Source organism: Lichenostomus cassidix, chromosome 2, assembly GCF_008360975.1.
Source record: "Lichenostomus cassidix isolate B80296 chromosome 2, HeHo_3.0, whole genome shotgun sequence".
NCBI classification, from domain to species: Eukaryota; Metazoa; Chordata; class Aves; order Passeriformes; family Meliphagidae; genus Lichenostomus; species Lichenostomus cassidix.
The window spans coordinates 51,989,665-52,013,237 of record NC_139482.1 but is presented as its reverse complement, the minus strand read 5'-3'; the positions used below and the strand labels follow the sequence as shown (position 1 = coordinate 52,013,237).

At 40.9% G+C, this 23,573-nt stretch overlaps 1 protein-coding gene across 6 annotated transcripts in view; it reads left to right on the top strand.

Annotated features, from left to right (window-relative positions):
- HECW1 (HECT, C2 and WW domain containing E3 ubiquitin protein ligase 1) overlaps window positions 1-23,573 on the top strand; it is a 250,791-nt gene that overhangs the window by 129,533 nt on the left and 97,685 nt on the right. For all 6 annotated transcript variants that reach the window (XM_085051546.1, XM_085051545.1, XM_085051541.1 and 3 more), the window contains one exon: window positions 3,624-3,718. In XM_085051546.1, the coding sequence (XP_084907672.1) occupies window positions 3,624-3,718 (95 nt within the window). The remainder of the gene's footprint in view (window positions 1-3,623; window positions 3,719-23,573) is intronic.

Here is a 23,573-nt window from a genome sequence, read left to right as displayed (position 1 = left end):
GTAGTTGGGTAGTTGCCACAGGCATGACTATTTCTAAACACCTTTGGGCATCTCATCTCTTGGAAGATTTACCAGTTTCACTGGCATTTTTGCTAATTGAAAGAAGAATTTAACCTCATTACTTCCTGACTTTAACATCAGAACTTCATTACTGGACCCAGTGATCTCCAGATAATTAAAGATGAGAATAACAATGGTGCACATCTATTTATACCTGGGGATTAACTTGACAACACCTGCTCCTGACCTGTGCACTGTGTCATGTAGCTAGGGCAGCAGGACAGAGTTAAATGGTCTCCTTTATTCCAGAACAAGCTAATCTACAAGGCTACAATCCAAAAAGTTTTTGTAAGTACAAATTATTTACAAATGCCAGCTGGAAAACATTCAGGTTAATTTATGTCACTGCTATACTTCCAGTGCTTTCTGTTTATCTGCAGAGGCAGTGGTACTAAGCCTGCAGGATTCTGTATCTATTTCGGAAATGCCTCAGACGTGATTCAGGAATGCAAGAGCAATCTTCAGATGAATTAAAATGTTGGGACTGTGTTGCAATGAAAAACATGGCACCAACAATATTATTTGGAAAGAATGGCTCATAGCCAAAAAATGGCCAACTAGGGTCCTAGTGGCCTTTTTACACATAAAGAAACTCTACATAATTTTGCAAGCTTTACACTTGCCAAAGTTTCATCTTTGCATTGAAAACAGACATTTGTATATTTTCAATCTGGAAACAATGAGCAAAAGGGGTTGGGAGAAATCTAGAAAAAAGAAAATGTTGTTTCCTTGATGCTTCTAGAGCAATTCCTCAACTTAAAAAGCTCTCCAGAAGACATTTTTTCTCAGATCTGTTCTCATTGATGTTCATTAATCACCAATCACCACTGCTTGATGAATGGCTCCAACTCTGCCGCTGTTTTGGATTGGGTATGATACTTGCATCTCTCTTGAGTTGCTTTCTTGCCAGTTTTCAGGCAGTTTGGTTGCAAATTAAATTCAAAATTGTAATGTGAAACTGAGAGGAACCTGTAATACCACATGGCTCTTTCCAAATACATATTCAGTCATCTTAGTAATCCTTTGCCCTTGAAAGTGGTACTAATATCCAGATTAAGTATGCATGGATATATTCTTCTCTACTTCTATTCTAAGACTTTTTGTTTAATTAAATGGATTCTTTTAAATTTTTCCTGATGCACATGGTAACTGATTTTCTACTTAACCTACGACAAGATTTCCTGCTGTGGGGTCTGAACATTGTCATACAAGCTAATACCTGAAGTTATATTTTATTAACTTCACAAGTTCATAAATATATTAAAAAAAAAAAAGCTTCTCTTTATTCTAGCTCTCAATGTTCCATGAAAACTGTAGCTAAAAATCTCCAGGGGAGAGGAAAATTAAGATTTGAATAATTGGTGAGAACTACATGTTTTAGCTATTGTGATATCCTCAGCTTTTGCTGTCCTCTCAGCATGTAAATGAGTTAGATGCTGAGCTGTTAAAAGTCCTGTAGAGAAAATTACAATGTGAAAATTCAATCTGGACTTGCAGTTTTTCTGTCCCATAGGCTCATCCAGCTTTTTTCGCTGCCAAAAGGAAACAACTGCTGCTCCCAGGTGCAACAGCAGGGTCGCTTGCTCAGCTGCACTGACACCTCAAGCAAATCTCTTGAAATTGCAGAATTTCATTTGGGGGTATAGTTATGAATTCAACTCCAGGATGGGCTCTACAGCCCCTCATGGAGGTGTTGATGGAGTCTGTCATCTGTTCTGATTCTTACGGAGTGCTGTGAAGTAAATGGGATATATGTATACATTGTGGATATAGTGGGACAAGCATGTATTTTCACTGTGTGAGCAGAAATGTGCATCTGGTTGTCTGATGAGGAACAGACTGTGGGGATGAAAAGTATGGTGACAGATTGCGTGCACTGGCACTGTGCTTCTCATCAATGGACTGTGCATTCCTGCGGCACTCGTCAGGCTGGGGGACTGGGAAGCCACCTGAAAGCAAGTAGTGCTCGAAATGCTTGGGAACATAACATCTTTGCTTTTCATTTCCCAAGTCACATGTGAAAGTTGGGAAGGCTTTGCACTTGTAAAATTATTTTGTCTTTCAAAAAAGATCACAGTTTCTTTTTTGTCCCATGTTCCTGTGTAAATGTCAGGGTAAGCAATCCAGGCCTGCAGTGTTGAGGGTCTCCACCACTTTTCACATCCCAAGCTTTGCATCTACCTGGAGTTCTGCAGGGTTGTTTCTTGGATTTACCAAGCAGCAGATCACGGCACCATAATATGTGGCCAAAGTCTCAGCTATTAATATTGCATAATCTTTTGTCACAGCTGCAGTGTTTTGGCTTATTTTGTTAGTGGTGTTAAAACTGCAATGCAATTTGTATATTACTTTTTTTATACATAGGCACTGTAGTTACAGTAAGCACTGTTGTGGCTGTGCAGGCAAAAGCTGGTGTTTTCCCTGAGCTTCAGCAGCAGCTGCAAAACAAGGTGTTAAGGAAATTCTTGGTTATGAGAAGCACCTTCAAGTATGCTATGGAAGAGATTAACATTTCCATGTCATTATTCAGTTAAAACTAGAAGATGTGAATGCTGCTTTTATTTAAGCAGGCATTTTTCAGATCCCACAAACATACCTGTTACATATGTAACCATGCATAAGTGCTGTGTCCTGACTGTATGTAAGCACATACCGGGCCAGGTCACATCTAGTTCATTATGGAAGAAAACTCTTGCATACCAGCAGGCAGGCCAGGATGTACTCCAGCAGGTCACCAGTTCCAGACAATTAGGCAAATAACAGCACTTCACATCTGTTTGTAGTCACAGACCAACAGAAGCTGGCTGGAACTATCTTTCCTTCTTGTAGCAGACAAGTGGGTTGTGAGGGGCTGTTTAACAAGAAGCTGTTTTCATTTCTATGCCTTGATACAATTACTGAGATGAGTTTCCCTCAAAATTATTTATTTGAATGTCTGCATGTGGCAAAAAACAGTTCCACGAGTGTCAAAAATTATGACCTTTCCTGTGTTTATCACCTAATTTAAATCTTTAAAAGTCAGTGGAAATATATTAAGGTGGGATCTGGTGGTACTCTGCTGTTCCTGAAAAATGTAGTAGTACTTCAGTGTAGTAACTGGCAGAGCAGTTATCTGTGGAGATCTTTGTCCTTACCCTGACCAAGGCCAGAACAAATTGGCACAGTGAAACCTGTCAATGAGTAGCTATGCAATCTTGCCCTAAGGATGTTCCTCAATTTCTCTATGCATTAGTGCTTGGTTTGTCTGGACAGGGAAGATTTGTATGTCCCTACTTTTTTTCTTCCTAAAGGATGCGAAACAGGTGCTCTAATGTCTTCTGTGGTAACTTCTGCTCAGAAGAGGTTTGGGTTTTAACTGTTTTGAATCCGTGAACCAAACTCTAAATTTCACCCTGGCAAAGCGGAAGATCAGAAGCAGGAGGTATCCTGTCATGCCAGACAGACAGAATGAACCATTCACAATTTAACTGCTTGCCAGCCTTGTGCCTGTGAGCTGCAGCTGATCATCCAGCTTCTCCCTGGCAGTTTTTCTAACCTTAAATGTCCCTTTTGGGTTTTTTTAGCTGAAACAAAGATCTGCTTCAAGTACTACCATGGTGTGAGTGGGGCACTACGAGCCACAACTCCGAGTGTCACAGTGAAAAACAACGCAGCTCCTGTAAGTTATGCTGACATTTTATTTTTTCTATGTATGATCTGTTGTCACTATGCTATGCCTTGCTTTGCCTGTCTGCTTTATATACCTTTACGTCAAAACTGAAGATAATATTTGCTCTTCATTGTATTGTGGTACAAAGAAATGGGTAGTCTTTCTGTGAAGATGTGGGTTTGTATGCCAAGAGAACATAGATTCAGCTCTGAATATGTCACAGATAACCTCTCTGATTTGGGGCAAGTCCCACTTCCTAGCTCTATCCTGTTCTATAAAGTTATCTTCTCTCTGCTGGGTGCTGTGGGGTTTGGGAGATACCTCTAGAGGATTTGGGATCCTTGGGCAGCAAGTGTCCAGAAGGGGAATAGATTTTCTACTTTGGGGTGCTTTTTCCAAAATGAGCATTTTCACAGTAGTGCCTCTGAGTTCCAAGAACAGGCACACTCTGACATGCTCCCACCAGTGATAAGAAGTGGGCATTCAGGACCCAATCTATCAAAGGACTGAACATCATTTTTGACAGATTGAGGCTTCATTGAGAGCAATTTTGATTTGCTAGAACCTAGCAAAGCTCTGTGTCTTAGATAACTCTAAAAAGCTATATATCTTGTCTGGTATTGGAAAATTTTATCACCCTGAGAGTGAAACATCTTTCAGAAGCTCACAGAGAGACTTGATGACCTCCAAAGCTTGTCTGGCCTTGCTGACAGTTGCTGCCTGCCAGGCTTGGCAGAGACCTGCATGAGCTGAGCAGTTATATTCCAGCCAGCATAAGAAAAGGACTAGTTCAGATATTGTTTAGTCTGAAAAATGATTTCAGGAAAGAGCAGGAAAGAGCAGGAAAGACCTGTCTTACCTGTATGTAGGTTTCAGTGAACATCACTGAAGCTTAACTTTTTTGCCCTTTTTTGGGTGTGGTTTGTTTTTCTTGCTTTTGTTGTTGTTGCTCTTTTGGTGTGGGTTTTGATTTTTTTTTCTCCAGTCCCAAGTTAATATTTCTAGAAAGGCTGGAAAGTCTCCCATGCTATGTGTTGGTCGTATCTGATTCTACCAGAGCCAGGATGGATTCATTTTTTCACCCTTGAGCCATGAAAAGACTTTTGGTGGTTTCTCTTTGCCTTCTTTTGATGACCAAAATAGCTGCAAACTGGATGCTGTGTAGGGGCTGCTGGCATGTCCTTTGGGAATAAAAGGCATTCAAGTTTCATTGCACCTTACTGACATACTCATGGTGAAGACATTCACCACTTTTAGAGCCTGGAGAGTTTCATTCAGTTCTCTTCAGAAGAACATTATGATATGGCCTTGGATATCTTCATTATGAAGGTTGCTGAAAAGTTCTTTTTGGCCTGTAGTGACTCACATCTTGTTGCCCCAGGACTTGATGCCCGTTTCCCAGTTGTAAAAATTTGGTGGGATAATTTCTGTCACTGATTTAGTCTCTGTCTTCTCTGAAAGGTAAACTGGCCAATCAAGGCAATCAATACCAGTAGGTTGAGAGATCAGAATATTTGTTGTATTATTCACATCTGTGTCTTAGATCTGAGTTGGAACCAATTACACAAAGTTTTCAGGTCTATTATGAAAGGGTAACTCATTATTAAGTATCAACAGTATGTATGAAGCTAATAGAAGAGGACCTGTGCCTATGGGAAAATAAGATAGCCATTCACTTTCAGCTGAGCAGGACCTATATTTAAAAGAAAATCATCTTCATGCAGGACTCATGGTCTTCATTGAAATCAGGTGAGAACCACCTAATATGACCTGTAATTGAGTATCCTGTACATGACTGAAAAACAAAATATGATTAAAAGTGGTATCAGATAATGGTTTTCTGTTTGAGGGCCAAACCAAACTATGCTATGTCCTTGGAAATAGCATTCTTTTTCTATAATCTCCTAATTTTTCCTGCTTTTCTGAGTTTCAGAATAGCCTGTGTGGTTTTTTTGCAGACCAGAGAGGCCAGCAGTGTTATATGTGCAGCATCTTTTTGTCTTTTGTTTTTTCTTCTTTGTTTTGCTGCATGACTTATTTGGTGCATTGTAAGGCGAATACTAAGCAAAGACAAGAAAAGCAATGGAATTGCAGCAAAAGTTATGAAATATGAACTTGGATGGACCCTTCTGTATGAGTGCAAAGAGGGGGGAAAAAGTGCTATAGATTTGGAAACTCTTTCAGAGTTTGGAGAGAAATACTGGGCTGACTCTTGCCTGTGTGAAGGCTTTCAGCTAAGTGTGATCCTCCAAATTCCAGTCCCAGCTGATACCATCAGATGGCTTTCTCCATCTGGTTCTCTGCAGTACATGTCCAACCTTTATTACTGAAGTATCTGAGTGTTTCACAGCATCTTGTACCATTGGCAAGTGGTGCTAGTCTCACTGCACAGGTGGGGAAGGGTGTAACAAGGGATTTGCCCAGCCCTAGTCTCTTCTGTGTTCTTGTGGGCCTCTGCACTAGCTGCCGCTGGGGCTTGGGTATTGCCATGCAAAGTGCAGACTTTATCTCTAGAACTGCTAACACTCACCTTTTGACTGTGATTCCACTATTTTGTGCAATCAGTTAAGGGCTGTGACAGTCTGGGACAATGCCTATAGATCATCTGAGTTCCTTGACACTTCTTACCCTAGTGAGACTTGACATACAGGGCCCTTCTTGATGGAAGGGGATGCATCAAATTCCTCAGTTGTTTTCATTGCTTCAGTGGTTTAGAGCACTGCCCCAGGGTGCCAGGTATGGCATTTTGTACAGTAACAACTAAAGCTGTGATCTTCTGACTGCTGTGGCCTTGGTGCAGAGAGGGGCTCTGCTGCTCAGAGGAAGCTTTCTTCAGATCCTGGGCCAACTTCCTGCACACCTTTTCTGCTAAAAGAAGTGATCCTGTGGTCTGTGCTTAGAAATTTACCCTCTATTGCAGTCAGTAGGAGTTTCAGCAGTGGCTGAGGGACCTAAATAGCTTTACAGGAAGAAAATCTCATTAAGGATCCCACTGTGGGTGTAGAGGGTGAAGTTTTTTGAAAAGATTGTTGCCTTGAACCAAAGAGAGTTTTGCCATTGTAGTGACAGTGTCACAAATTCACTGACTCTAGGCTGTCAGTAGGGGGACAGAGGGGAGAAGGAGGCATTGTGGTTTTCACATAAGCAAACCTTTTTGTTTGGCACAGCTTATGAAAATGATTCAGAGCAGGTGTCCTTTGAGAAGCAGCATTTGGGGACAGGTGACCTTCTGGGGACAGTGTTTTTACTGCTAGCACTAACTCATCCACAGCTGATGCCAGAGCCACCCAAGGGGGTTCAAGCCTCTGAGTGTATGGCAGCTCCTGCATCAGGGGCAGCAGCTTACAGATTGGCTGCTTGGTGTGTGTCCTGTCAATGAGTCTGAAAACACAGATAACCAGCAGTATCCTAACACTGCAATTTAAAACAAGAGCAACAACAACAAGCCCCTTCCATTGTGTGTCTGACTGCAGTTTGCTGCAATTGAAAAGGGAAAAGAAGCTAGAAGTAGTCATGCTGGGGGCTGTAAGCGGTTGCCATTCTTGTTCACGCGCTGCTGAGGCTGTTTTTAACTGGCAGTTGAAAGGAATCCCGCTTCCAAAGGGGAAAAAAAGCTACTGTGTAAGTTGGATGTCTTTGTATAGCACCAGTGGTGCTTTAGGCTGAGTAGGATCTCACATTTCTTGTCTTATGAATGTTCTGCTCCATTTGAGTTTATCTCCTTATGCTGTAACCCACTAATTAGAGCTGCCTTGCCTGCTTATTAGGATGCCCTGCAGTTCGTTTGTTGGTGAAAAGTCCTGTCACATTTTATTGCCTGTGAATCATCAAGCTTGAATATCTGGGAACGAAGGGCTGTGCACTTTGGCCAGTTCATACATGGCAGGAGCTTAAATGTGAATCTAGGGCAGCAGATAGGCCTGGAGGTAGTGACAGTAAAACAGAGCACCTGCAAGTCTGGAAAAAAAGGAAAAGGAATGTCTTGGCTGGCTCCATTTTCTGGACTAGTGGAAGGCAGTGTTGCTTGTGCATAGGAATTTATACTGCTAAAACATAAACGTTACCATGGTATAGATGAGCAAACAGTTTTCTCAGTAGGAAAAACATTTTCACAACATCTGGAATGTTCCTTTATTTGTTATTCTTCATTATTCACAATATTGTCACCAAAGATTCAACTTTACATCAGACGTTGCAGGAAGAAGTACAGGTTACAGCAATTAACTCTAGTAATAGAGAAGTTTATCTTGCTAATATGAAAATTATTTAACCTGAATGTGGTTTTCTTGCAGTAAAATAAAGCTGCCATGAGAACAGCATACAGGAGAAGAACCTCTTTCCCTAAGAGTTTGTAGCCTAAAAAGATAAATTGGACACATCACAATTAAAAGGCAGTAAGTGCAGAATCAATGCTTTAGCCTCAGGACAAATGTCTTCACTAAATTGGGAGCATTCTTTCACTGTATTAGATGCAAAGAATCTCAGCTGATTGAACCTCTGGAGCTTTCATACCACTGTTTCTGTCTCAGAGATCGTGGTGGCACTCATCAAATATACTTAGCATTGTAGGAAAAGCTGTGTAAATTGGAGCTGATTATTGAAAGAGACCTTCTCTGTGTTGTGTTTGTGTGGAAGTGCTGCCTCAGCTGTGTTTCCCACAACAGGAATTACTGCTTGATAAACTGCTGCCATTTGGTGGTGACTGATCATTCCTGAGGACTTCCTGCTCTAAATATTTTCATTATGTGCTGTCACGTCAGAGCGTGGGATGCCGAAGAGTGTTTGATAATAAAGAATTCTGCTTCATTTCCATGTATGTGCTGCAAGATGGGATTTTATGAGAGTATACATGTACTCTCATGCATACAGGAGGCAGCTGTATCTCTCATTCTATTGGAAGGCTGGATTAAAAAATCTCACCTGTGTCTTCTTTTTCACTTCATGTCTGAATCTGTGGTAAGCGGGTTTTAAAAGTGTCCATGCTTCTAGGACATTGCTGTGGAATAAATGTAACAGTCTGATTTTGAGGGTGTAGGTATAATTATACTTCAACAAACAGCAAATAAAGAGGGAGCAGAAACTTCTAGTGGCTTCTGCACTGTTCAGCAATTGAGGTTAAAAATGGTTATGAAAAACACAACATCAGGCTGCTGCAATTAATCACAGAAAAGAATGCAAGCTAGTTATATCTTTAACAAGTGTAAGCCGTGTACCTTGAAAGGCTCAGCATTTCCAGGGTGGGGAGCAGTGCTTCTCTGGAAGCTATGGGTATGCTTAGGTGACTGAGTATTTGTGAAAAGTGAGCAAGAGAATCCCCCTTCCATATCTTGAGATGAGAAGTAGCTAAAGCTCCCCCAGCTGTAGCTGCCTTCCAATACAAGGCAAGGAGCAGCACTGCTAGTACCACTTATATGCTATCCATCCCTGTATATGTCTCCCTCTGTTACCTGCAAAGGAGATTAAGTTACTCAGGAATGAAACAAAATCAAGGCAAAATGAGCAGGGGAAGTGACTGGAAATATTCACTCAGCTGGAAGGAAGCAGCCAAATACAAATTGCTCTCTGCCAGCATATGGTCCCTTTCCAATGTAAAAGTGCACCTAGCAGAAAATACATATGCTAAGAAACAACTCATGAAAGAGAGTGGATTCCCTGATTAACCATTTGAGACTAATAATTCTGAAAATGTAGCTGATACATAAACTGCAGAAGCGAAGTGACCTGTGTGGGTTTCTCATCTGTTGGAAGTACCTGCCTGTTTTGGGTTGTCCCCAGTGTGGGATTTCTTTCACAACAGCAGCAGCACTGCCCACATCCTGTGTGCTCATTCATCGCCACTGCTGTAGGCTGACATCATGAGTGGTATAACATGAAGACATGAGTCTTTGAATTCAAAGAAATTACTACAATGACTGGGGAGTTGCTTCAGCATTTGAACAGACAGGTCTGTATGTCCTTGGTTTTCCGTAGGCATTGAAGGGGCAATTTTGTCTTTGTGTACAAAAAAACATTGTGGTGTCTGGAGTTAGGAAGGTGACATAGCTCACAGAAGCTGATCAGAGAAGTTTAGTAATACCTCTTAGAAGGGAATTGACAAAGATTTTGAATGGATAGGAAGCACTAGGGCTTTGATGTTACAAAGCCCTGCCTGCACTCCTTGTATACTTGCTTTGAAATGTTCAAGAGAGTGGATACACCAGGCATTTCAGCAGCTACAGCTAACGGAAGGGTGAGTTTCCTGGCAGAATTTGACCACACTAGCTACATAATATAAAGGAATGATTTTTGGTATCAGAACAACCCGCAGCATACTTCTGCTGGATCATGAAAATCTGAAAAATGTCATTAATTTTTTTCTTTTTCATTTCCATTATAAACCCACAGTAGTGTTTTACAGCCTGATTTGGTCATACTCAGTTCATGTTCAAACATACTTACTCCCATGAGCAGCCTCTTAATACTTGCACAGTTGAGCCCTTAGTTCAATGTCATTACATTTTTGGTTATGCTTTTCTATATCCTAATTATCACTGATTCAAAGAATTTGAAGGTTAATGACACGTCCAAATTAATTCTTATTGCCACCTCAGTAACACAGGCTCTTTTTCAGTATCCAGTTATATAAAGACTATTGTATTTACACTGCAATTACTCTGTCATGTAGCGAGCACTTCATTTATATGAATTAGTGGCATTGGAAAGCATAACCAGGATGTAATTGGTCCTCTGACTGCAGCATAACTATAGTCACTGTGTTATAAATAATAACCTTTTTCTTCCTTTTATTTCCCCTACTCTCAGTTTAAATAGGGATGGTTGAGATTTTCTTCAAATACTAAGAAAACTCATTTTTAATGAAGGTCTCTTTTGAATGCAGTCCAATAAGACTTACTTTTACTGTTCTGATTTAGTAAAGGTTGTGGAGCATGTGCTGAAACCCCACCGACTTTACTGGAAATGTTTAATTATTTTCTTTTAAATTGTCAGTGTCTTTCAAAACAGAGTAGAACTGGCATGTTAGGTCACTTGCATTTTCATTATGACAGATTTCAGAGATGTCAGTGGCTACACTAAGAAATTATCCAGGTCCATGCTCCTGGTGGCTTTTTTCTCGGTCTTGTTATCAACTTTTCAGCTTGGTGTGGTTGAAACTCCTATTACCTCTATTCATATATTTACACCCTTTTTGAGAGATAAGTGTTCATAACTTACTATCTAACAAGCACAAATTGAGCAGGGGAGGTACAAACAATTTTCTTTGTGAACATTGATTCCCTGAGCAGCAGCCTGCAACTCTCAATATGTGGTTATGTGCATTTTTATTGTTCGATCCCAGGCAGAATGTCTCTTCTTTCCAGCACACAGCTATTTGCATATTTAAATGTTATTTAATTTTGCAGTCTTAATAATTTCCTGATCCATCTGTATGAAAGACGAAGGTGCATAGTGTATTTGATCATCATAATGGAATTCCAAATACAAGTATCTAAAGTTAGGCTTGGCATCAAAAATCAGAATGGATTGGAAAACACTTTATGCAACAAACGCTCCCAAAATACTCCTCAGTGTTTTTTCTGCCCAAATCCACCTGCATATTTCACATGTATCTTCAAGAAGTACACATCTAGAAGAGAAGGGGAAAGAGCCTCTTGCATGGTGTGTGTGGGGTGCTAGGCAGCGGGCGAGCAGGGATGAGCTCAGGGATGAGCAGGGATGTGCTGGCCGTGCTGCCTTGGAACAGCCAGCAAGGAGTGCTGTGTCAAGCAGCAACTCTGCACATATTGCTGATGCACTGACAGCCCGTGCCCTTTTGCATCCTGTGGTGAATCCAGGTAGTATATGAGAACGTGGAATAACTAAGCCTAAATATCAAATGCATCCCTGGCAGGGTACCAGCCACTTGAAGCAGGGAAAGGCTGTGTGCCTATACAGGCAAGGTGGCTGGGACAGGTGTCCTGTTCAGTGTGCTGAAGAGTGAAATGATCTGAAGTGGAAGTTGTGGAGGGCCTGACACTGTCGTCTTTAGTCCTCTTTTACCAGTGCAGGCATGCTTAAATTCCTAGTAGCTTCACATGTGATGCATTGCTGTAGGCATAGGTGCAATGGACTTAAACAGGAAAGATGTGACATAAGAAAAAGCTGGCATTTTTTAAATTATTAAGTAAAATGATTCTGTAAATGTTCATCTATCAGACATTTTCCTGTTGTGGCAGACCAAATGTGCAGTTCTGCAGATTTAAAGCAGAGTAGGACAGAACAAAAACCAGTGTTAATGTTACCATTTGCAGGTTCCTTTAAACTGTTGTCCATTTCTTGCCGTCTCGTGGACTCTAATTAAGCAACACTGATTGTGGAACTGCAGAACCATCCCTAAGTATCACTGGCCACAGCCTTGTCTTCACTTTGCGGCTCAGTTGTGCTAATTTTGGGCTTCTCCCTGTAGCCCTAGTTTTTTTGTACCTGTTTTTTCAAAGACAACACTTGGGTCAAATTTAACCTTGCTGGGCATCTGATCCTGTATGAACTTATAAATGTAGATTTAGAATGGCTTAATTAGCAGAGTTGCAATACAGCACACAGTTGAAGTGAAGAAATAACAAGTATGACAGATGGGAACTGGAATGATTTTATTTCAGCAACACCAAGAAGGTCATTACACAAGCCATTTATTTGTTAATGGGTTCAATAAGTGTCTGGTATTTCCCAGCTACTTGCTTTGGGAATGTCTCTTGTTACAGTCACATAATAGCCACGGTAATATCTGCACATCATATTGCTCCCTTCTGTGGTTTAGTAAATTTTGGAGAGATCAGCATCTGTTCAGCACTCTGCACTGGTATAATCATCCTTACTTTGGCCCTTTACATTCTTAGATACTCCCTCCTGCATCTGGTCAGATTAATGAAAAACAGTGCAGTTCCTGACATTACACAGTGGGGCACAGTGAGGGCAGGTATTTTCATTTTTGAACGGAGAATGAAAGAAGTATTTAGACCTGTGGAGTATTTCAGAGCTGAATGTGATAGACTGCTGAATGAAGCCCTCCTGCTTCCTCCCTTCTAGGAGTTACTTGCTGTGATAGGACATGAATCTGATTGTGGGTGAGCACCAGATTAATTACCAGGGGTAGTTTAGATTACATGACACAGCTTTCCAGCATGTTTCAGTTCAGAAGGTGCAAAAAAGATTTGCTTTGATACTGCTTTACAAAATATATTATTTCCACCTTTCCCCCTGCATTTGCCAGTTTGATTTGTTATCGCCAATTTTGTACATTGATTTAAATCTTGCTGCATGCACTAGAGGCTTGCTAATGAATTAAAAAAGAGAACATTGTGTTCTACCCATTTTTTGTGTGTGTTTGACTGTTATTTAGTGAAAACACTATTTATACTTGGCACAATCTTAATTTTTAAAAAATGCACTTTTCACTCAGGGAAAAAAAGGAACAGGAATGTCACCAGGGTGAATCCAGTATCCAGCTAGTCCAACTCCTGAGACCATGGAAGTTAAAAGAATACTTCAGTGCATGGGCATGAAATCCTCTAGTTTAAATTTGGTACGGTTGGAGTACTGCGTGATGGGACATAAAGAGAAAAAGACCAGAGCGTGGTGTTTTGTGTTCCATTTTCTTTCCAGGACTGCTTATCCACATCATGACTTGCCCTAATGTTTTCATTAGCTGTCCTTTCCTTTTGTGCACTGGATCCACATAGAGAGGCAGCTGTTGGAAAAACTTGTGTCCCTATTGTAAGTAGGAGACTTGATGACTGCGAGTCATTGCAGCAGGGAAATAATTTTGAGCTTGTCAACTGTAAGCTTTCTGTGTCCCCACAAGGTCAAATTTTTCCCTTTAATTAGGCCTTCAAAGTAGAAAAACCACTTTTGCTTTCCTCAATTTTTGCATTTACTTTTGTTCCATTTTGTTGTCTTCTGCCATGTTCCAGGATTAGTGTCCTAGGTTGCAATATAGATGTGGTTAAGTATTCTATTACCACCAGCTGTGGGCTGTTAGCTGCTATCACCTGCTAATGACCCACTCCGGATGACAGGCAATGGGCCATCAGGGACCCACAGTGTGACTCATGGACTTATCTCATCCCATTGTGGGATGCTCTGCCCAGGAGGGAGGAGCCAGGTGTTCCCACCTGGATATAACCTGGCCTTGGAACTGCCTGAGCTAGCCCTGTGTACTGGGTTCCCAGAGGACGAGAGCTACCACTGGATCTTCAGCTGGAGACCAGACCTTCACAGGATCACCGCTTCAACTGGACTACTTCAGTTGGACTGCTACTACCACCCTAACAGGGTGTTAGGTTGTATCTGACTTTGTCAGTGCTTTTTCCTTGTATTATTTCACTTATTTTTAATTTCAATCTTGACTTGTGATCTCCCACTGGTTTGTTTTCAAACCAACACATTAGCAAAGATGGAGATAAGAAGCTCTTGATCTCTCCCATCTCTGTATCAGTTAGCACTGCTTACAGCTTTACCATGTTTCCTTTTACTGAAGTTCTTCTAAGGTACTTTAGAAGCATATGCATCAGGTGGGTGACACAGGATTCTGATCTGCATCTTCTCTTGCACAATTTTGAATACAAAATTAAATTCTTGTTGGAGGCATAAGCAGACATTTTCAGAATTTTTTATAATCTCTGCTATTCATGAGTTGAAGATTGTGGTGTGTTTATATAGAAATATAGGGAGGGGAAATTCTGAGTGTGAGTAACAACCTCATGGTTTTGTGTAGAATTGTAATTGAGGTAAAGAATCATAGAATAGAATCATAGGATTGTTTAGGTTGGAAAAGACCTCCAAGATCATCGACTCCAACCTCTGACTGATCACCTTGTCAACTAGATCATAGCACTAAGTGCCAAGTACAGTTGTTTAACACCTTCAGGGATGGCGATTCCACCACCTCCCTGGGCAGCCCATTCCAATGCTTGACAAGGCTTTCCTTGAAGAAATTCTTCTGATGTCTGACCTGAACCTCCCCTGCTGCATCTTGAGGCTGCGCCCCATTTGCCACAACCTCCTTTCAGGGAGTTATAGAGAGCAACCCTGAGCCTCCTTTTCTCCAGGCTAAATAACCCCACCTGCTTCCACTGCTCCTAGATGACTTACCCTCCAGACCATTCACTGGCTTTGCTGCTCTTCTCTGGACACGCTCCAGCACATCAATATCTTACTTTAAGTGAGGGGCCCAGAACTGAACACAGGACTTGATGTGCATCCTCTCCAGAGCCCAACAGAGAGGGACAATCACTGCCCTGGTCCTTCTGGCCACACTATTGCTGATACAGGCCAGGATGCCATTGGCCTACTTGTTCACCTGGGCACACAGTGGCTCATGTTCCACTGCTGTTGATGAGCACCCCCAGGTCCTCTTCTGCCAGGCAGCTTTGCAGCCACTCTGCCCCCTGCCTGTAGCTCTGCATGAGGTTGTTGTGACCAGCTGTAACACACATTCCTTTGATGAGTTGAAGCTCTTACAATCGGCCTCAGCCCATTAATCCAGCCTGTCCAGATCCCTCTGCAGAGCCTTTCTACCCTCCAGCAGATCAACTCTTCCACCTAACTTAATGTCATCTCCAAACTAAGGGTGCACTCAATCCCCTTGTCCAGATTGTCAATAAAGATATTAAACTGGACGTGCCCCAATAACCCCACTAGTGACCAGGCAGCAACTGGATGTGGCTCCATTCACCACCACTCTCTGAGCCTGGCCACCCAGCCACTTTTTAACGCAGCGTAGAGTGCACCTGTCCAAGCCATAGGCTGCCAGCTTCTCCAGGAGAATGCCTTGGGACACAGTATCAAAGGCTTGAGAGGTACTTCTGCCTTTTAGGGTAGAAGACTTTTGAAGCAGGAATTGTGTTAATTAGGTAAGAAATCTGGATCAGCTGGGATGAGATACACCAATTGCTGTATCTATTGGCCCCCATGACCCAGTGTCTGGTTTAAGCCCAGTTGGAAATAAAGCATCATGCAGTCACTCGCTTAACCCTGCCTCTCTCCCCATCCACCCCAACAGAATGCGGAGGAGAATCAAAGTTAAACCTGTATGTTGAGATAAGAACATTTTAATAACTGAAAAATAAATTAAAATACACTAATAATGGTAAATAATAATAATTATTATTATTATTGTAATACTAATAATAATAATCAAGGGAAAAACAAGTGACGCACAGTACAACTGCTCACCTCCCGCTGACTGATGCCAGACCACCCTTTCCAAACCCAGATCCACTTTCCTACTAGCTAACTCCCCCCAATTTATATACTAGACATGATATTCCATGGTAATCTCTTGGATTTCTTTGGACAGTTCAGGTCACCTGTCTCACTTATGCTCCCTCACAGTTTCTTTTGTGATCCTCCTCACTATAACAGCATGAGACAAGGAAAGAAAAGTCCTTGACTTGGGATAAACACAACTTAGCAAAAGCCAAAACAGTGTGTTAGCAATACCATTATCATTCTGAATCCAAAATACAGCACTCTTAACAGCTACTGAGAAGTTAACTCTATCCAGCTGAAACCAGGACACCCAGGAAGTCATTTCCAGTCATGTTTCTAGGAGGACATTGCACTTTCATCAAGACAAGAAGCCCGTGTTCTGGTTATTATTAAAATCATGCTGTCACTTTTTCAAGACTGTCTGACTTAATGTATGAATTTTAATTGTTCAGATTCTAATTTCTTAATGATGATCCATCTTTAGTACTTGCAATTTCAAGGTAGTTTTGCCCTTTTTTTATATAGCCTTTTTTATACAGCACTGCTGTTGGTCAGCTTTATATTTTACCTCAGATGTGGGTGGCAATGTTTTACTTCTTGGGTATGTGCTAAGAATCAATGTTTTCCAAAAGGGTTACAAATTCTCAAATGAAAGTTATGATAGACTTTTATCTGCTATTAATTCCTATTACCTGATGAGACAAAGCAGAAGACTTTATAGTAAGTATTAGCTATGCTGGAAGGCGCAGTGGTCAGGTTTCTGACTGACATGTCCATTCAGGAAAACTGGCGTACTAAGCCATGCTGATTAGTTTAGAACAAAGAAGAAATTACTCATGTTGAAGAAGGAATGCAAATATTAGCTGAGAGACAACTGTTTGTGTGGATAAGCCTTCTTAAGATGTTGAATAAATTTTAAAAGGTGTACAGGGAAAAACCTGAACTCACTGCTTATCCAAAACAATGAATAAAATCCCAAATGGCTCTTTAAAAGCCTGCAATGAATGAGGCAAAATAAGTAGATGGAGCTGGGACAGTGAAGGAACTTGTTTTGTGAAATTCTTATGATACTTCTGTAACAATACAAAAGTAGGACATCAGGAAAACTTTGTAAATACGGTGGAATTACTGTCTTATGGCTTTATTTTTAAAGTAGCTGTGATGTTTGTAAAACAATGTTAGGATGTCAGAGGCTCATCTTATTTCTTGAAGATGGTCTTTTGTTTAACAGTATCTACTGCTGGGTCTCAAACACACTGCCAAGTGAAAAGGGAAGAGGAAGGCTAATTTGCAGGGAGAGATTATAACAAAGGTGTAGCTAATGAGTTTTGAATCTATTGGTGTAGATTATGGTAACCTGAAATCCAGATCCACTGATGTAATAGAGTGGATTCTGCCTATTCAGTTCTTTCTCTCAAAGCCTGAGTGAGCTACTGCACAAATACAGGCTAGATACAAGTTATTTGCATTGTGTTTCTTTGTGTGCTTGTTTTATATTTCTTACTTTGCTGTAAGGCATGTCACTGTGGACGGCTGCTTTGGACTATAATGCAAAGTTGAGTGAAATTGGTTTTGGTGGTAGTTTCGGTTGTGTTTTTCTTTGTTTTCTTTCCAAAAAGAGCATGGGGACTTAGCTGTTGTTTCTGTCTGAGGTCTTCTGATGCACTGATCAAGATGCCTGTGCTCTGTGTTGCAGTCAGAGCTGTAGCCTGCAGGTTTTTAGATGGGAGGGAAATGTTTAGGACACACAGATAAGAAATTATCTGAATATGTAAGTGGTGAATTTGCTGTGCAAAAGCAAAGTAAAATTTTACAAAGCTTTGATGCATATTTGAGAACACTGATAAATTCTTGGGTAGGTGTACAGATTATAATGTTTTTAAACCACGCACAAAAATAACACAGATTTTAGTGGAATCACGTATTCCTAAACTAAAGGATGCTGTGTTCCCTTTGGCCAGCTGGAAAGCTGGCACAGTGGGAGGAAAGCAGGGAGATAAATACAAGACCCCTTCTTGTGTTCAAACATCTGTATCACATATATCTGAATACAAGCCAAGGTATGAACTTACGCCGAGGTGGGCAGATGTGTGCCGAGGCTCTCACCCAGCAATTTTCAGCAAATTTCAGCAGCTGTCATTTAACAATATGCCTGTTTTCGAGCACTGCATGGATTTCTTTACCTCAGAGCAGCAACCAGACAAACAGCTAGACATGCAGAGGGAAAGAAGGAGGTAATAAAATTTGTTCAAGCTGGATCTGTAGCCTGCTCTAAACTTGTGTGTAGCTCTGCAGTGAAGTTTCATATCTACTACAGCTAATAGATGCCAGCAATTTAGTCCTGATTAGATTATCAGTAACCAAGAATTTTCTAGCAGCCAGAGAAATGGAGAAAAATAACTTAATTTTTGTGAAATCTCTCTCTTTGGTTTTCTTGTCTGCTTTCCTTAGTCCTGGAAAGAAGAGGGGCTGGGAGAAAAATCTGGGAAGAGAAGAACATTATTGTAGTTTTGCAATGCATGCTTGGAGGTTATTTGAGTAGAAACGCCCTAAGTAGGCGATAGAGAGGAGCAGGTGGTGACTGAACGCCAGTAGGTTTTTAAACATCCCAACACTCATCAGTGTCTGCAGGTATCTGCCCTATGAGTTTAGTCTGCATCGATTTTGTTGTTGTGTGCATGTCCATGTGCACATGCATGCAAGCCCTATCATGATCATGCCATCCTTTGTTTTATCTGTATGTTGAGTGTACCTTGGATTGCCTGTACTTAACTTCGCACAAAACCTAGGTGATCCAAAAATACATTTATAATGTTTCATTGGGAAAAAGTTATAATGGGAGACAGCTAAAAAAAGAAAGAAGCATTAAAATTTATATATCGAGAGGCAGACTTTATGCTTCATATGCTATAGTTATCTTTTAGGTTTCCATTTCCTGATTTCTTGAAGCTTGACAGGATAATCATGTTCCCTTAACATAGTTTTGTTGATGGAATAAAGCTATATAATATTGCACACTTTTCTAAATCATTTTTTCTTATAACTATTACTTGGATTTCTTTTGTTCCCAGGCTTTCTTACAAGTGGGGAAATCGATGTACGTCAGTATTTTATGTACCAGCAGATGTGCATAAGAATATTTTTTTAATAGAATTGTGAACCCTTTTGTTAATTTTTAATCCTTGAATCTCTTGAGAAACATTTTCCATTTTCATTAAATATCTGTGTCTTTTTTTCCTGGCTGGCTAGCTGAGTTCTCGGGCAAGCTTGTTTCCATCTGTACTGAAAGCATGCAGCACCTCCCCACTCAGTATCTCCACTTTAAAAGGAGGCTTAAATTCTTACATGTGTAGAGTCTGATTGAAAGCAACTAAATTGTTCTCACACGCATCCCTTTTTAACTCAACAAGTCTGATTTTTATTTACATTGAGGCAGCTTTTGCCCTTATGGTTCTGTGGTAGGAATTCATGGTGAACGTAAGTATAAGCCACGCTAATTAGACCAGATGTTGATATTCTTAGCAAAGGACCACCAGCACCACTCATAATACCTGACTTACCCTGGCTAATGGTAAAACTTCAGTTCACAAAATGCACAATGGACTATATCTCAGGTACCAACACATTTGTGACTTTCGCCTGGCAGACTGCAATTGTACTAGGACTGTGATTCCAGAGGTGAAGTGTTTGAGGGGAACCAAGGGCTGATACCATACAGCTGATTCAGCTACGTTGGAAGATTTAAAACGTAATACCAGAAAAGTCTGGAGGTGCCACTGTTGTCAGGAAACCCCGGTTTTTAAAGCAGCCTATTTATTTCTCTTATTTTTCCCCGAAGGATCTTACTTACCTTTATCATAGGCATATTTGAAAGCTGGTGTCAGGTTTGAGTTCTAACAAAGCTGTAGCAATCACTGTTGGAGTATTGGGATTTTTCTGGTGTTTTGCTTGGGTGTTTTGAGATGTATCTGAAAGCTGGGAATTTTTTTAAGCTGTAAAGATCTGGAATTTTAGAAATGAATTGCTTGCTTTCCTTGTTGCGTCCTCTACTGCTTTTTCCTTTGTTTTCCACTTTTCTTTTATAGACCTTTGCCTTTTTTCCTCTTTTCTGGTTCCACTTTTTCTTTTTCTAGTAAATTTCTTTCTCTTTATTTTGGCTTCTTCCTTTCAAGGTCTTGAAGAGCTTCTGGATTAGGAGAGATTTAGAGTGCCTGAAAAGCATGCTGAGCTCTGAGCACAACCAGCCTTTAGGACCACTTGGCTGCTTCTCAGACAGGTAGCTGGTAACTCTGTGAGCCTCACAGTGGGGTGGTCAGAGCTGGTGAGAGCACCCAGGCATGTGAGACATCTCTTCCTTTGCTGTGGGGCTGAGCTATGGCTATGCCAGGCTTAGCTTGTAGGTCTGCTGTAGTTAATTATCTCTCTGAAGTGCCAGCACTCCTGTATTTGACACCATTTTCCCCTCCTGTTGTATTTAATGACTTTACGTTCAGAAGTCTTGCATCCGATATGCACCAGGTGAAATCCTTCACAAGGCTTTTGGTGGTGACCAAATTGCTGTAATGAATTAATCTGTTACTGGAGATCAGATTTTGTAAAAGTTGCTTCTCCTCATAAGTCCGTGCCATACCTCAGGTTTGCTGTAGAGCCCTGCCATGGTCATTTGCAGGATGAGTCTGGCCTCTGTTTTCTTCACCCTTCAGACTGGACTTCACATATGAGGAGTAGCAGAGATTAGAGCTGGATTTATTTATTCAGTCTTAAGGGAAAGAATGTTACTGATACCTCCAACTACCTAATGGGATATTGTAGGGAAGAAGGAGGCAGACTCTACTCACAGCACATGTTGAAATGACAGCAGGTCATGGACACAAGTTGCAACAAGAGAAATTCTGATTAGATTTCAGGAATATCTCTTTTCTCAAGACAGTAGTCAAACATTAGAATGGGTTGCCCAGAGAGCTTGTGGGATCTCCATCCCTGGAGCTACTCAAAGGTGAACTGGATAGGGCCCTGAGTAGCCTCCTCTAAGTTGGACCTGCTTTGACTGAAGGGTCAGATGACTTCATGAGATCTCTTTCAGCCTTGGTTATTCTATGGCAGTTTGATTACAATTAGTATTCCCACAAGCCACCTTCACTGGAGAAGGCTGTTGGCTCTTTAAAGCCTGCTGTTCCAGAAAGCAGCAACCTAAGAAAAACAAAATGTCAAGTGCTGTAGATAGCAGAAAACAGTTGGAAAACAAAGCCTATTTTTAAATAGAAAAAATTAAAGTAAAACAACCACAAAACCAGACAAATAACTAAACAAGCAAAGAAAGAAAAAAACAAACTCATGGTTTTAGTAAGCTGAGATAAGCAGTTTCTGCTGAGTCTGATGGATCTGCTAAAAGATACATAGGAGAAACACTGAGTGTGAATGAGGCTGAATTAACTAATAGACTTTAGATACAGAATTTTTTTTTTCTTCTTAGCTTTAGTCTTTCTGTGGCATTGTAACTAGAAAAATGGTCTGTGTAGTGCAATGTTTTATTAGTAATTCAGGGATTTGGGGATTGAGGGACATCTGAAGTAGCAGAGATATTTCTCAACTTTTAAATTCAGACTATAAATCTGCAGTCGCCTCACTTCTGCCCAAAGTAGGACCCAACGTTGAAAGTAAAGTGTTGTAACTCACTTCTGGAAAAAATGGTATTCATAGTTCAACTGATATTTGAGGCATTCATTTAGAAGAATGGGCATTGTTCGCTGCCTGGCTGCTTCTTTTATGGCGCAAAGGGTCATTGACTCGGTTCCCTTGTCCAGACGCTTTGACAGCATGACTAATGCTCTGAGCCCTTCTTCAAACACAGCTTAGCTGAAAGATAGGCTTCTCTCCCACACGTGTCAGCATTACTCATCTGTGCACTCATCCCATCCAAACTATGTTAGAAGAGTGAGGAGTTTCTGAAGCTATAGTGAAGGCAGCTGTTGTCTAATAGTTTCCTGCCTTCCAAAGACATTGTGAATGTATTTTCACTATATGTGCCCTATGTTTTGGTGACTCTGGTCATTTCGTAGGCAGAGAGAAAAGGTGTTGGCAGCAATTTTTTAATTCTCCCTGCAAACAAAGTGTTTTCATGAAAAGTTTGAAGTCTGGGGGGCAACTTTTATGCAGAATTACATGATCCAGTCACTGTCCAATAGGCCTCTTCATCTGTCAGTGGCAAACCTCCCAGTTATTTCAGTGGCTTGCAGTATATTGCTTAGCTGTTCCAGAGGAGATAATATTTACAAGCAGTTCTTGCTACCAGAGTGGTTAAGCACATTAATACTCTATGTATGGACCTGTCAGGTTTACAAGGCAAATCCTGTTCTGCATTAGGCAGCTGCCTGGTGTAAATCTGATCATAACCCCAGATTTTCTTAGAGGTTTTTTTAATGGATGGTGGTAACAGTGGGAAACACAAAGCTGTATAGCAACCACAAGGAGCCACCTTCCCTGATAACTAAACCAGAGTTTGTGTTGAACACTGGGGCTGTAAACTACTGTCATGCTTTGGACCATTTTAACCTTGCTGATAGACTTCTTAGGTCTCACAGGGCCGTTGGCATCAAATAGCATGCAGCCTCAGAGCCAGTGTGGGGGCAGTTGGTAGGATATGCTGCAGAAAATAATCCTCCCATAAGTTTGATAGGTATAAGTAAAATATCTGCTGTTTAAATGTAGTCCAGCCATCAACCCAGAAAATTGAAATAAATTTTCAAAGAGTGAAGGAAGATCAGAATCTCTTATCAAAACTTTTCCTCTGCTGCCAAAGGATAACTGAAGTTTATTAGGCAGAGCTGTTGAAACAATTAAAAAGCTGAATTTAATACATTTTTGGAAGAAAAAGATATTGGACTCTGTGGGAGATACTGATTTATTGCCTCAGACCTTGATTTTGTTTTAATAGGAAGTGTTTGCTTCTAACATCCTTATTTGAGATTCTGGTTATGCTGAAATAGGAATCTACACACATAGGATTGGTTGGGGAATATGAAATAGCTTCATGCCAACATGGAAACCTCCATATACTTGGTATGTACTCTCACTGCATGTCGTCTTGTCATAAGCCTTTTGATAGTTGCCTTCTAGAGAACTTCACCGATGATACTAAGCAGCAGGTTTTTCCCAGTATTTTAGTTTGGCTGATACAGTTTATTATCTAGAATCTGGTGAAAGAATTCATAACATTTTTCATGGGGAAAAGATAAAGTTTACTCACTTTCTTGCTGCCTATTTAGGGGGTTTCTAGGACACGAATCTTTGGAATGAAAAGCTTTTGTCTCCTGGGAATAAATGAAGTAATCAATAAACACTGCTGCAAGATAGGGAAAAAGGTGTTTTCTACAGAGAGAGGGCAAGTGTCATATGCCCACAAAAGGCAAATTCTCTACTTAATTAAGGAATGATGTTGAGAAGGTGGTGTATTACAAGGCTGACATGCTGCTGGCCATGGCACATGGGGAAGCCTCTGGTGTGTGTGTGGTCACAGTCCTGCAGGGACATGAGCCGGCAGCAGAGTGCCCAGCAGGCATTAGGCTGCTGCCGGAGAAGCTGGCAGCTGTTTGGAAGCACCTGATAGAAAAATACCACG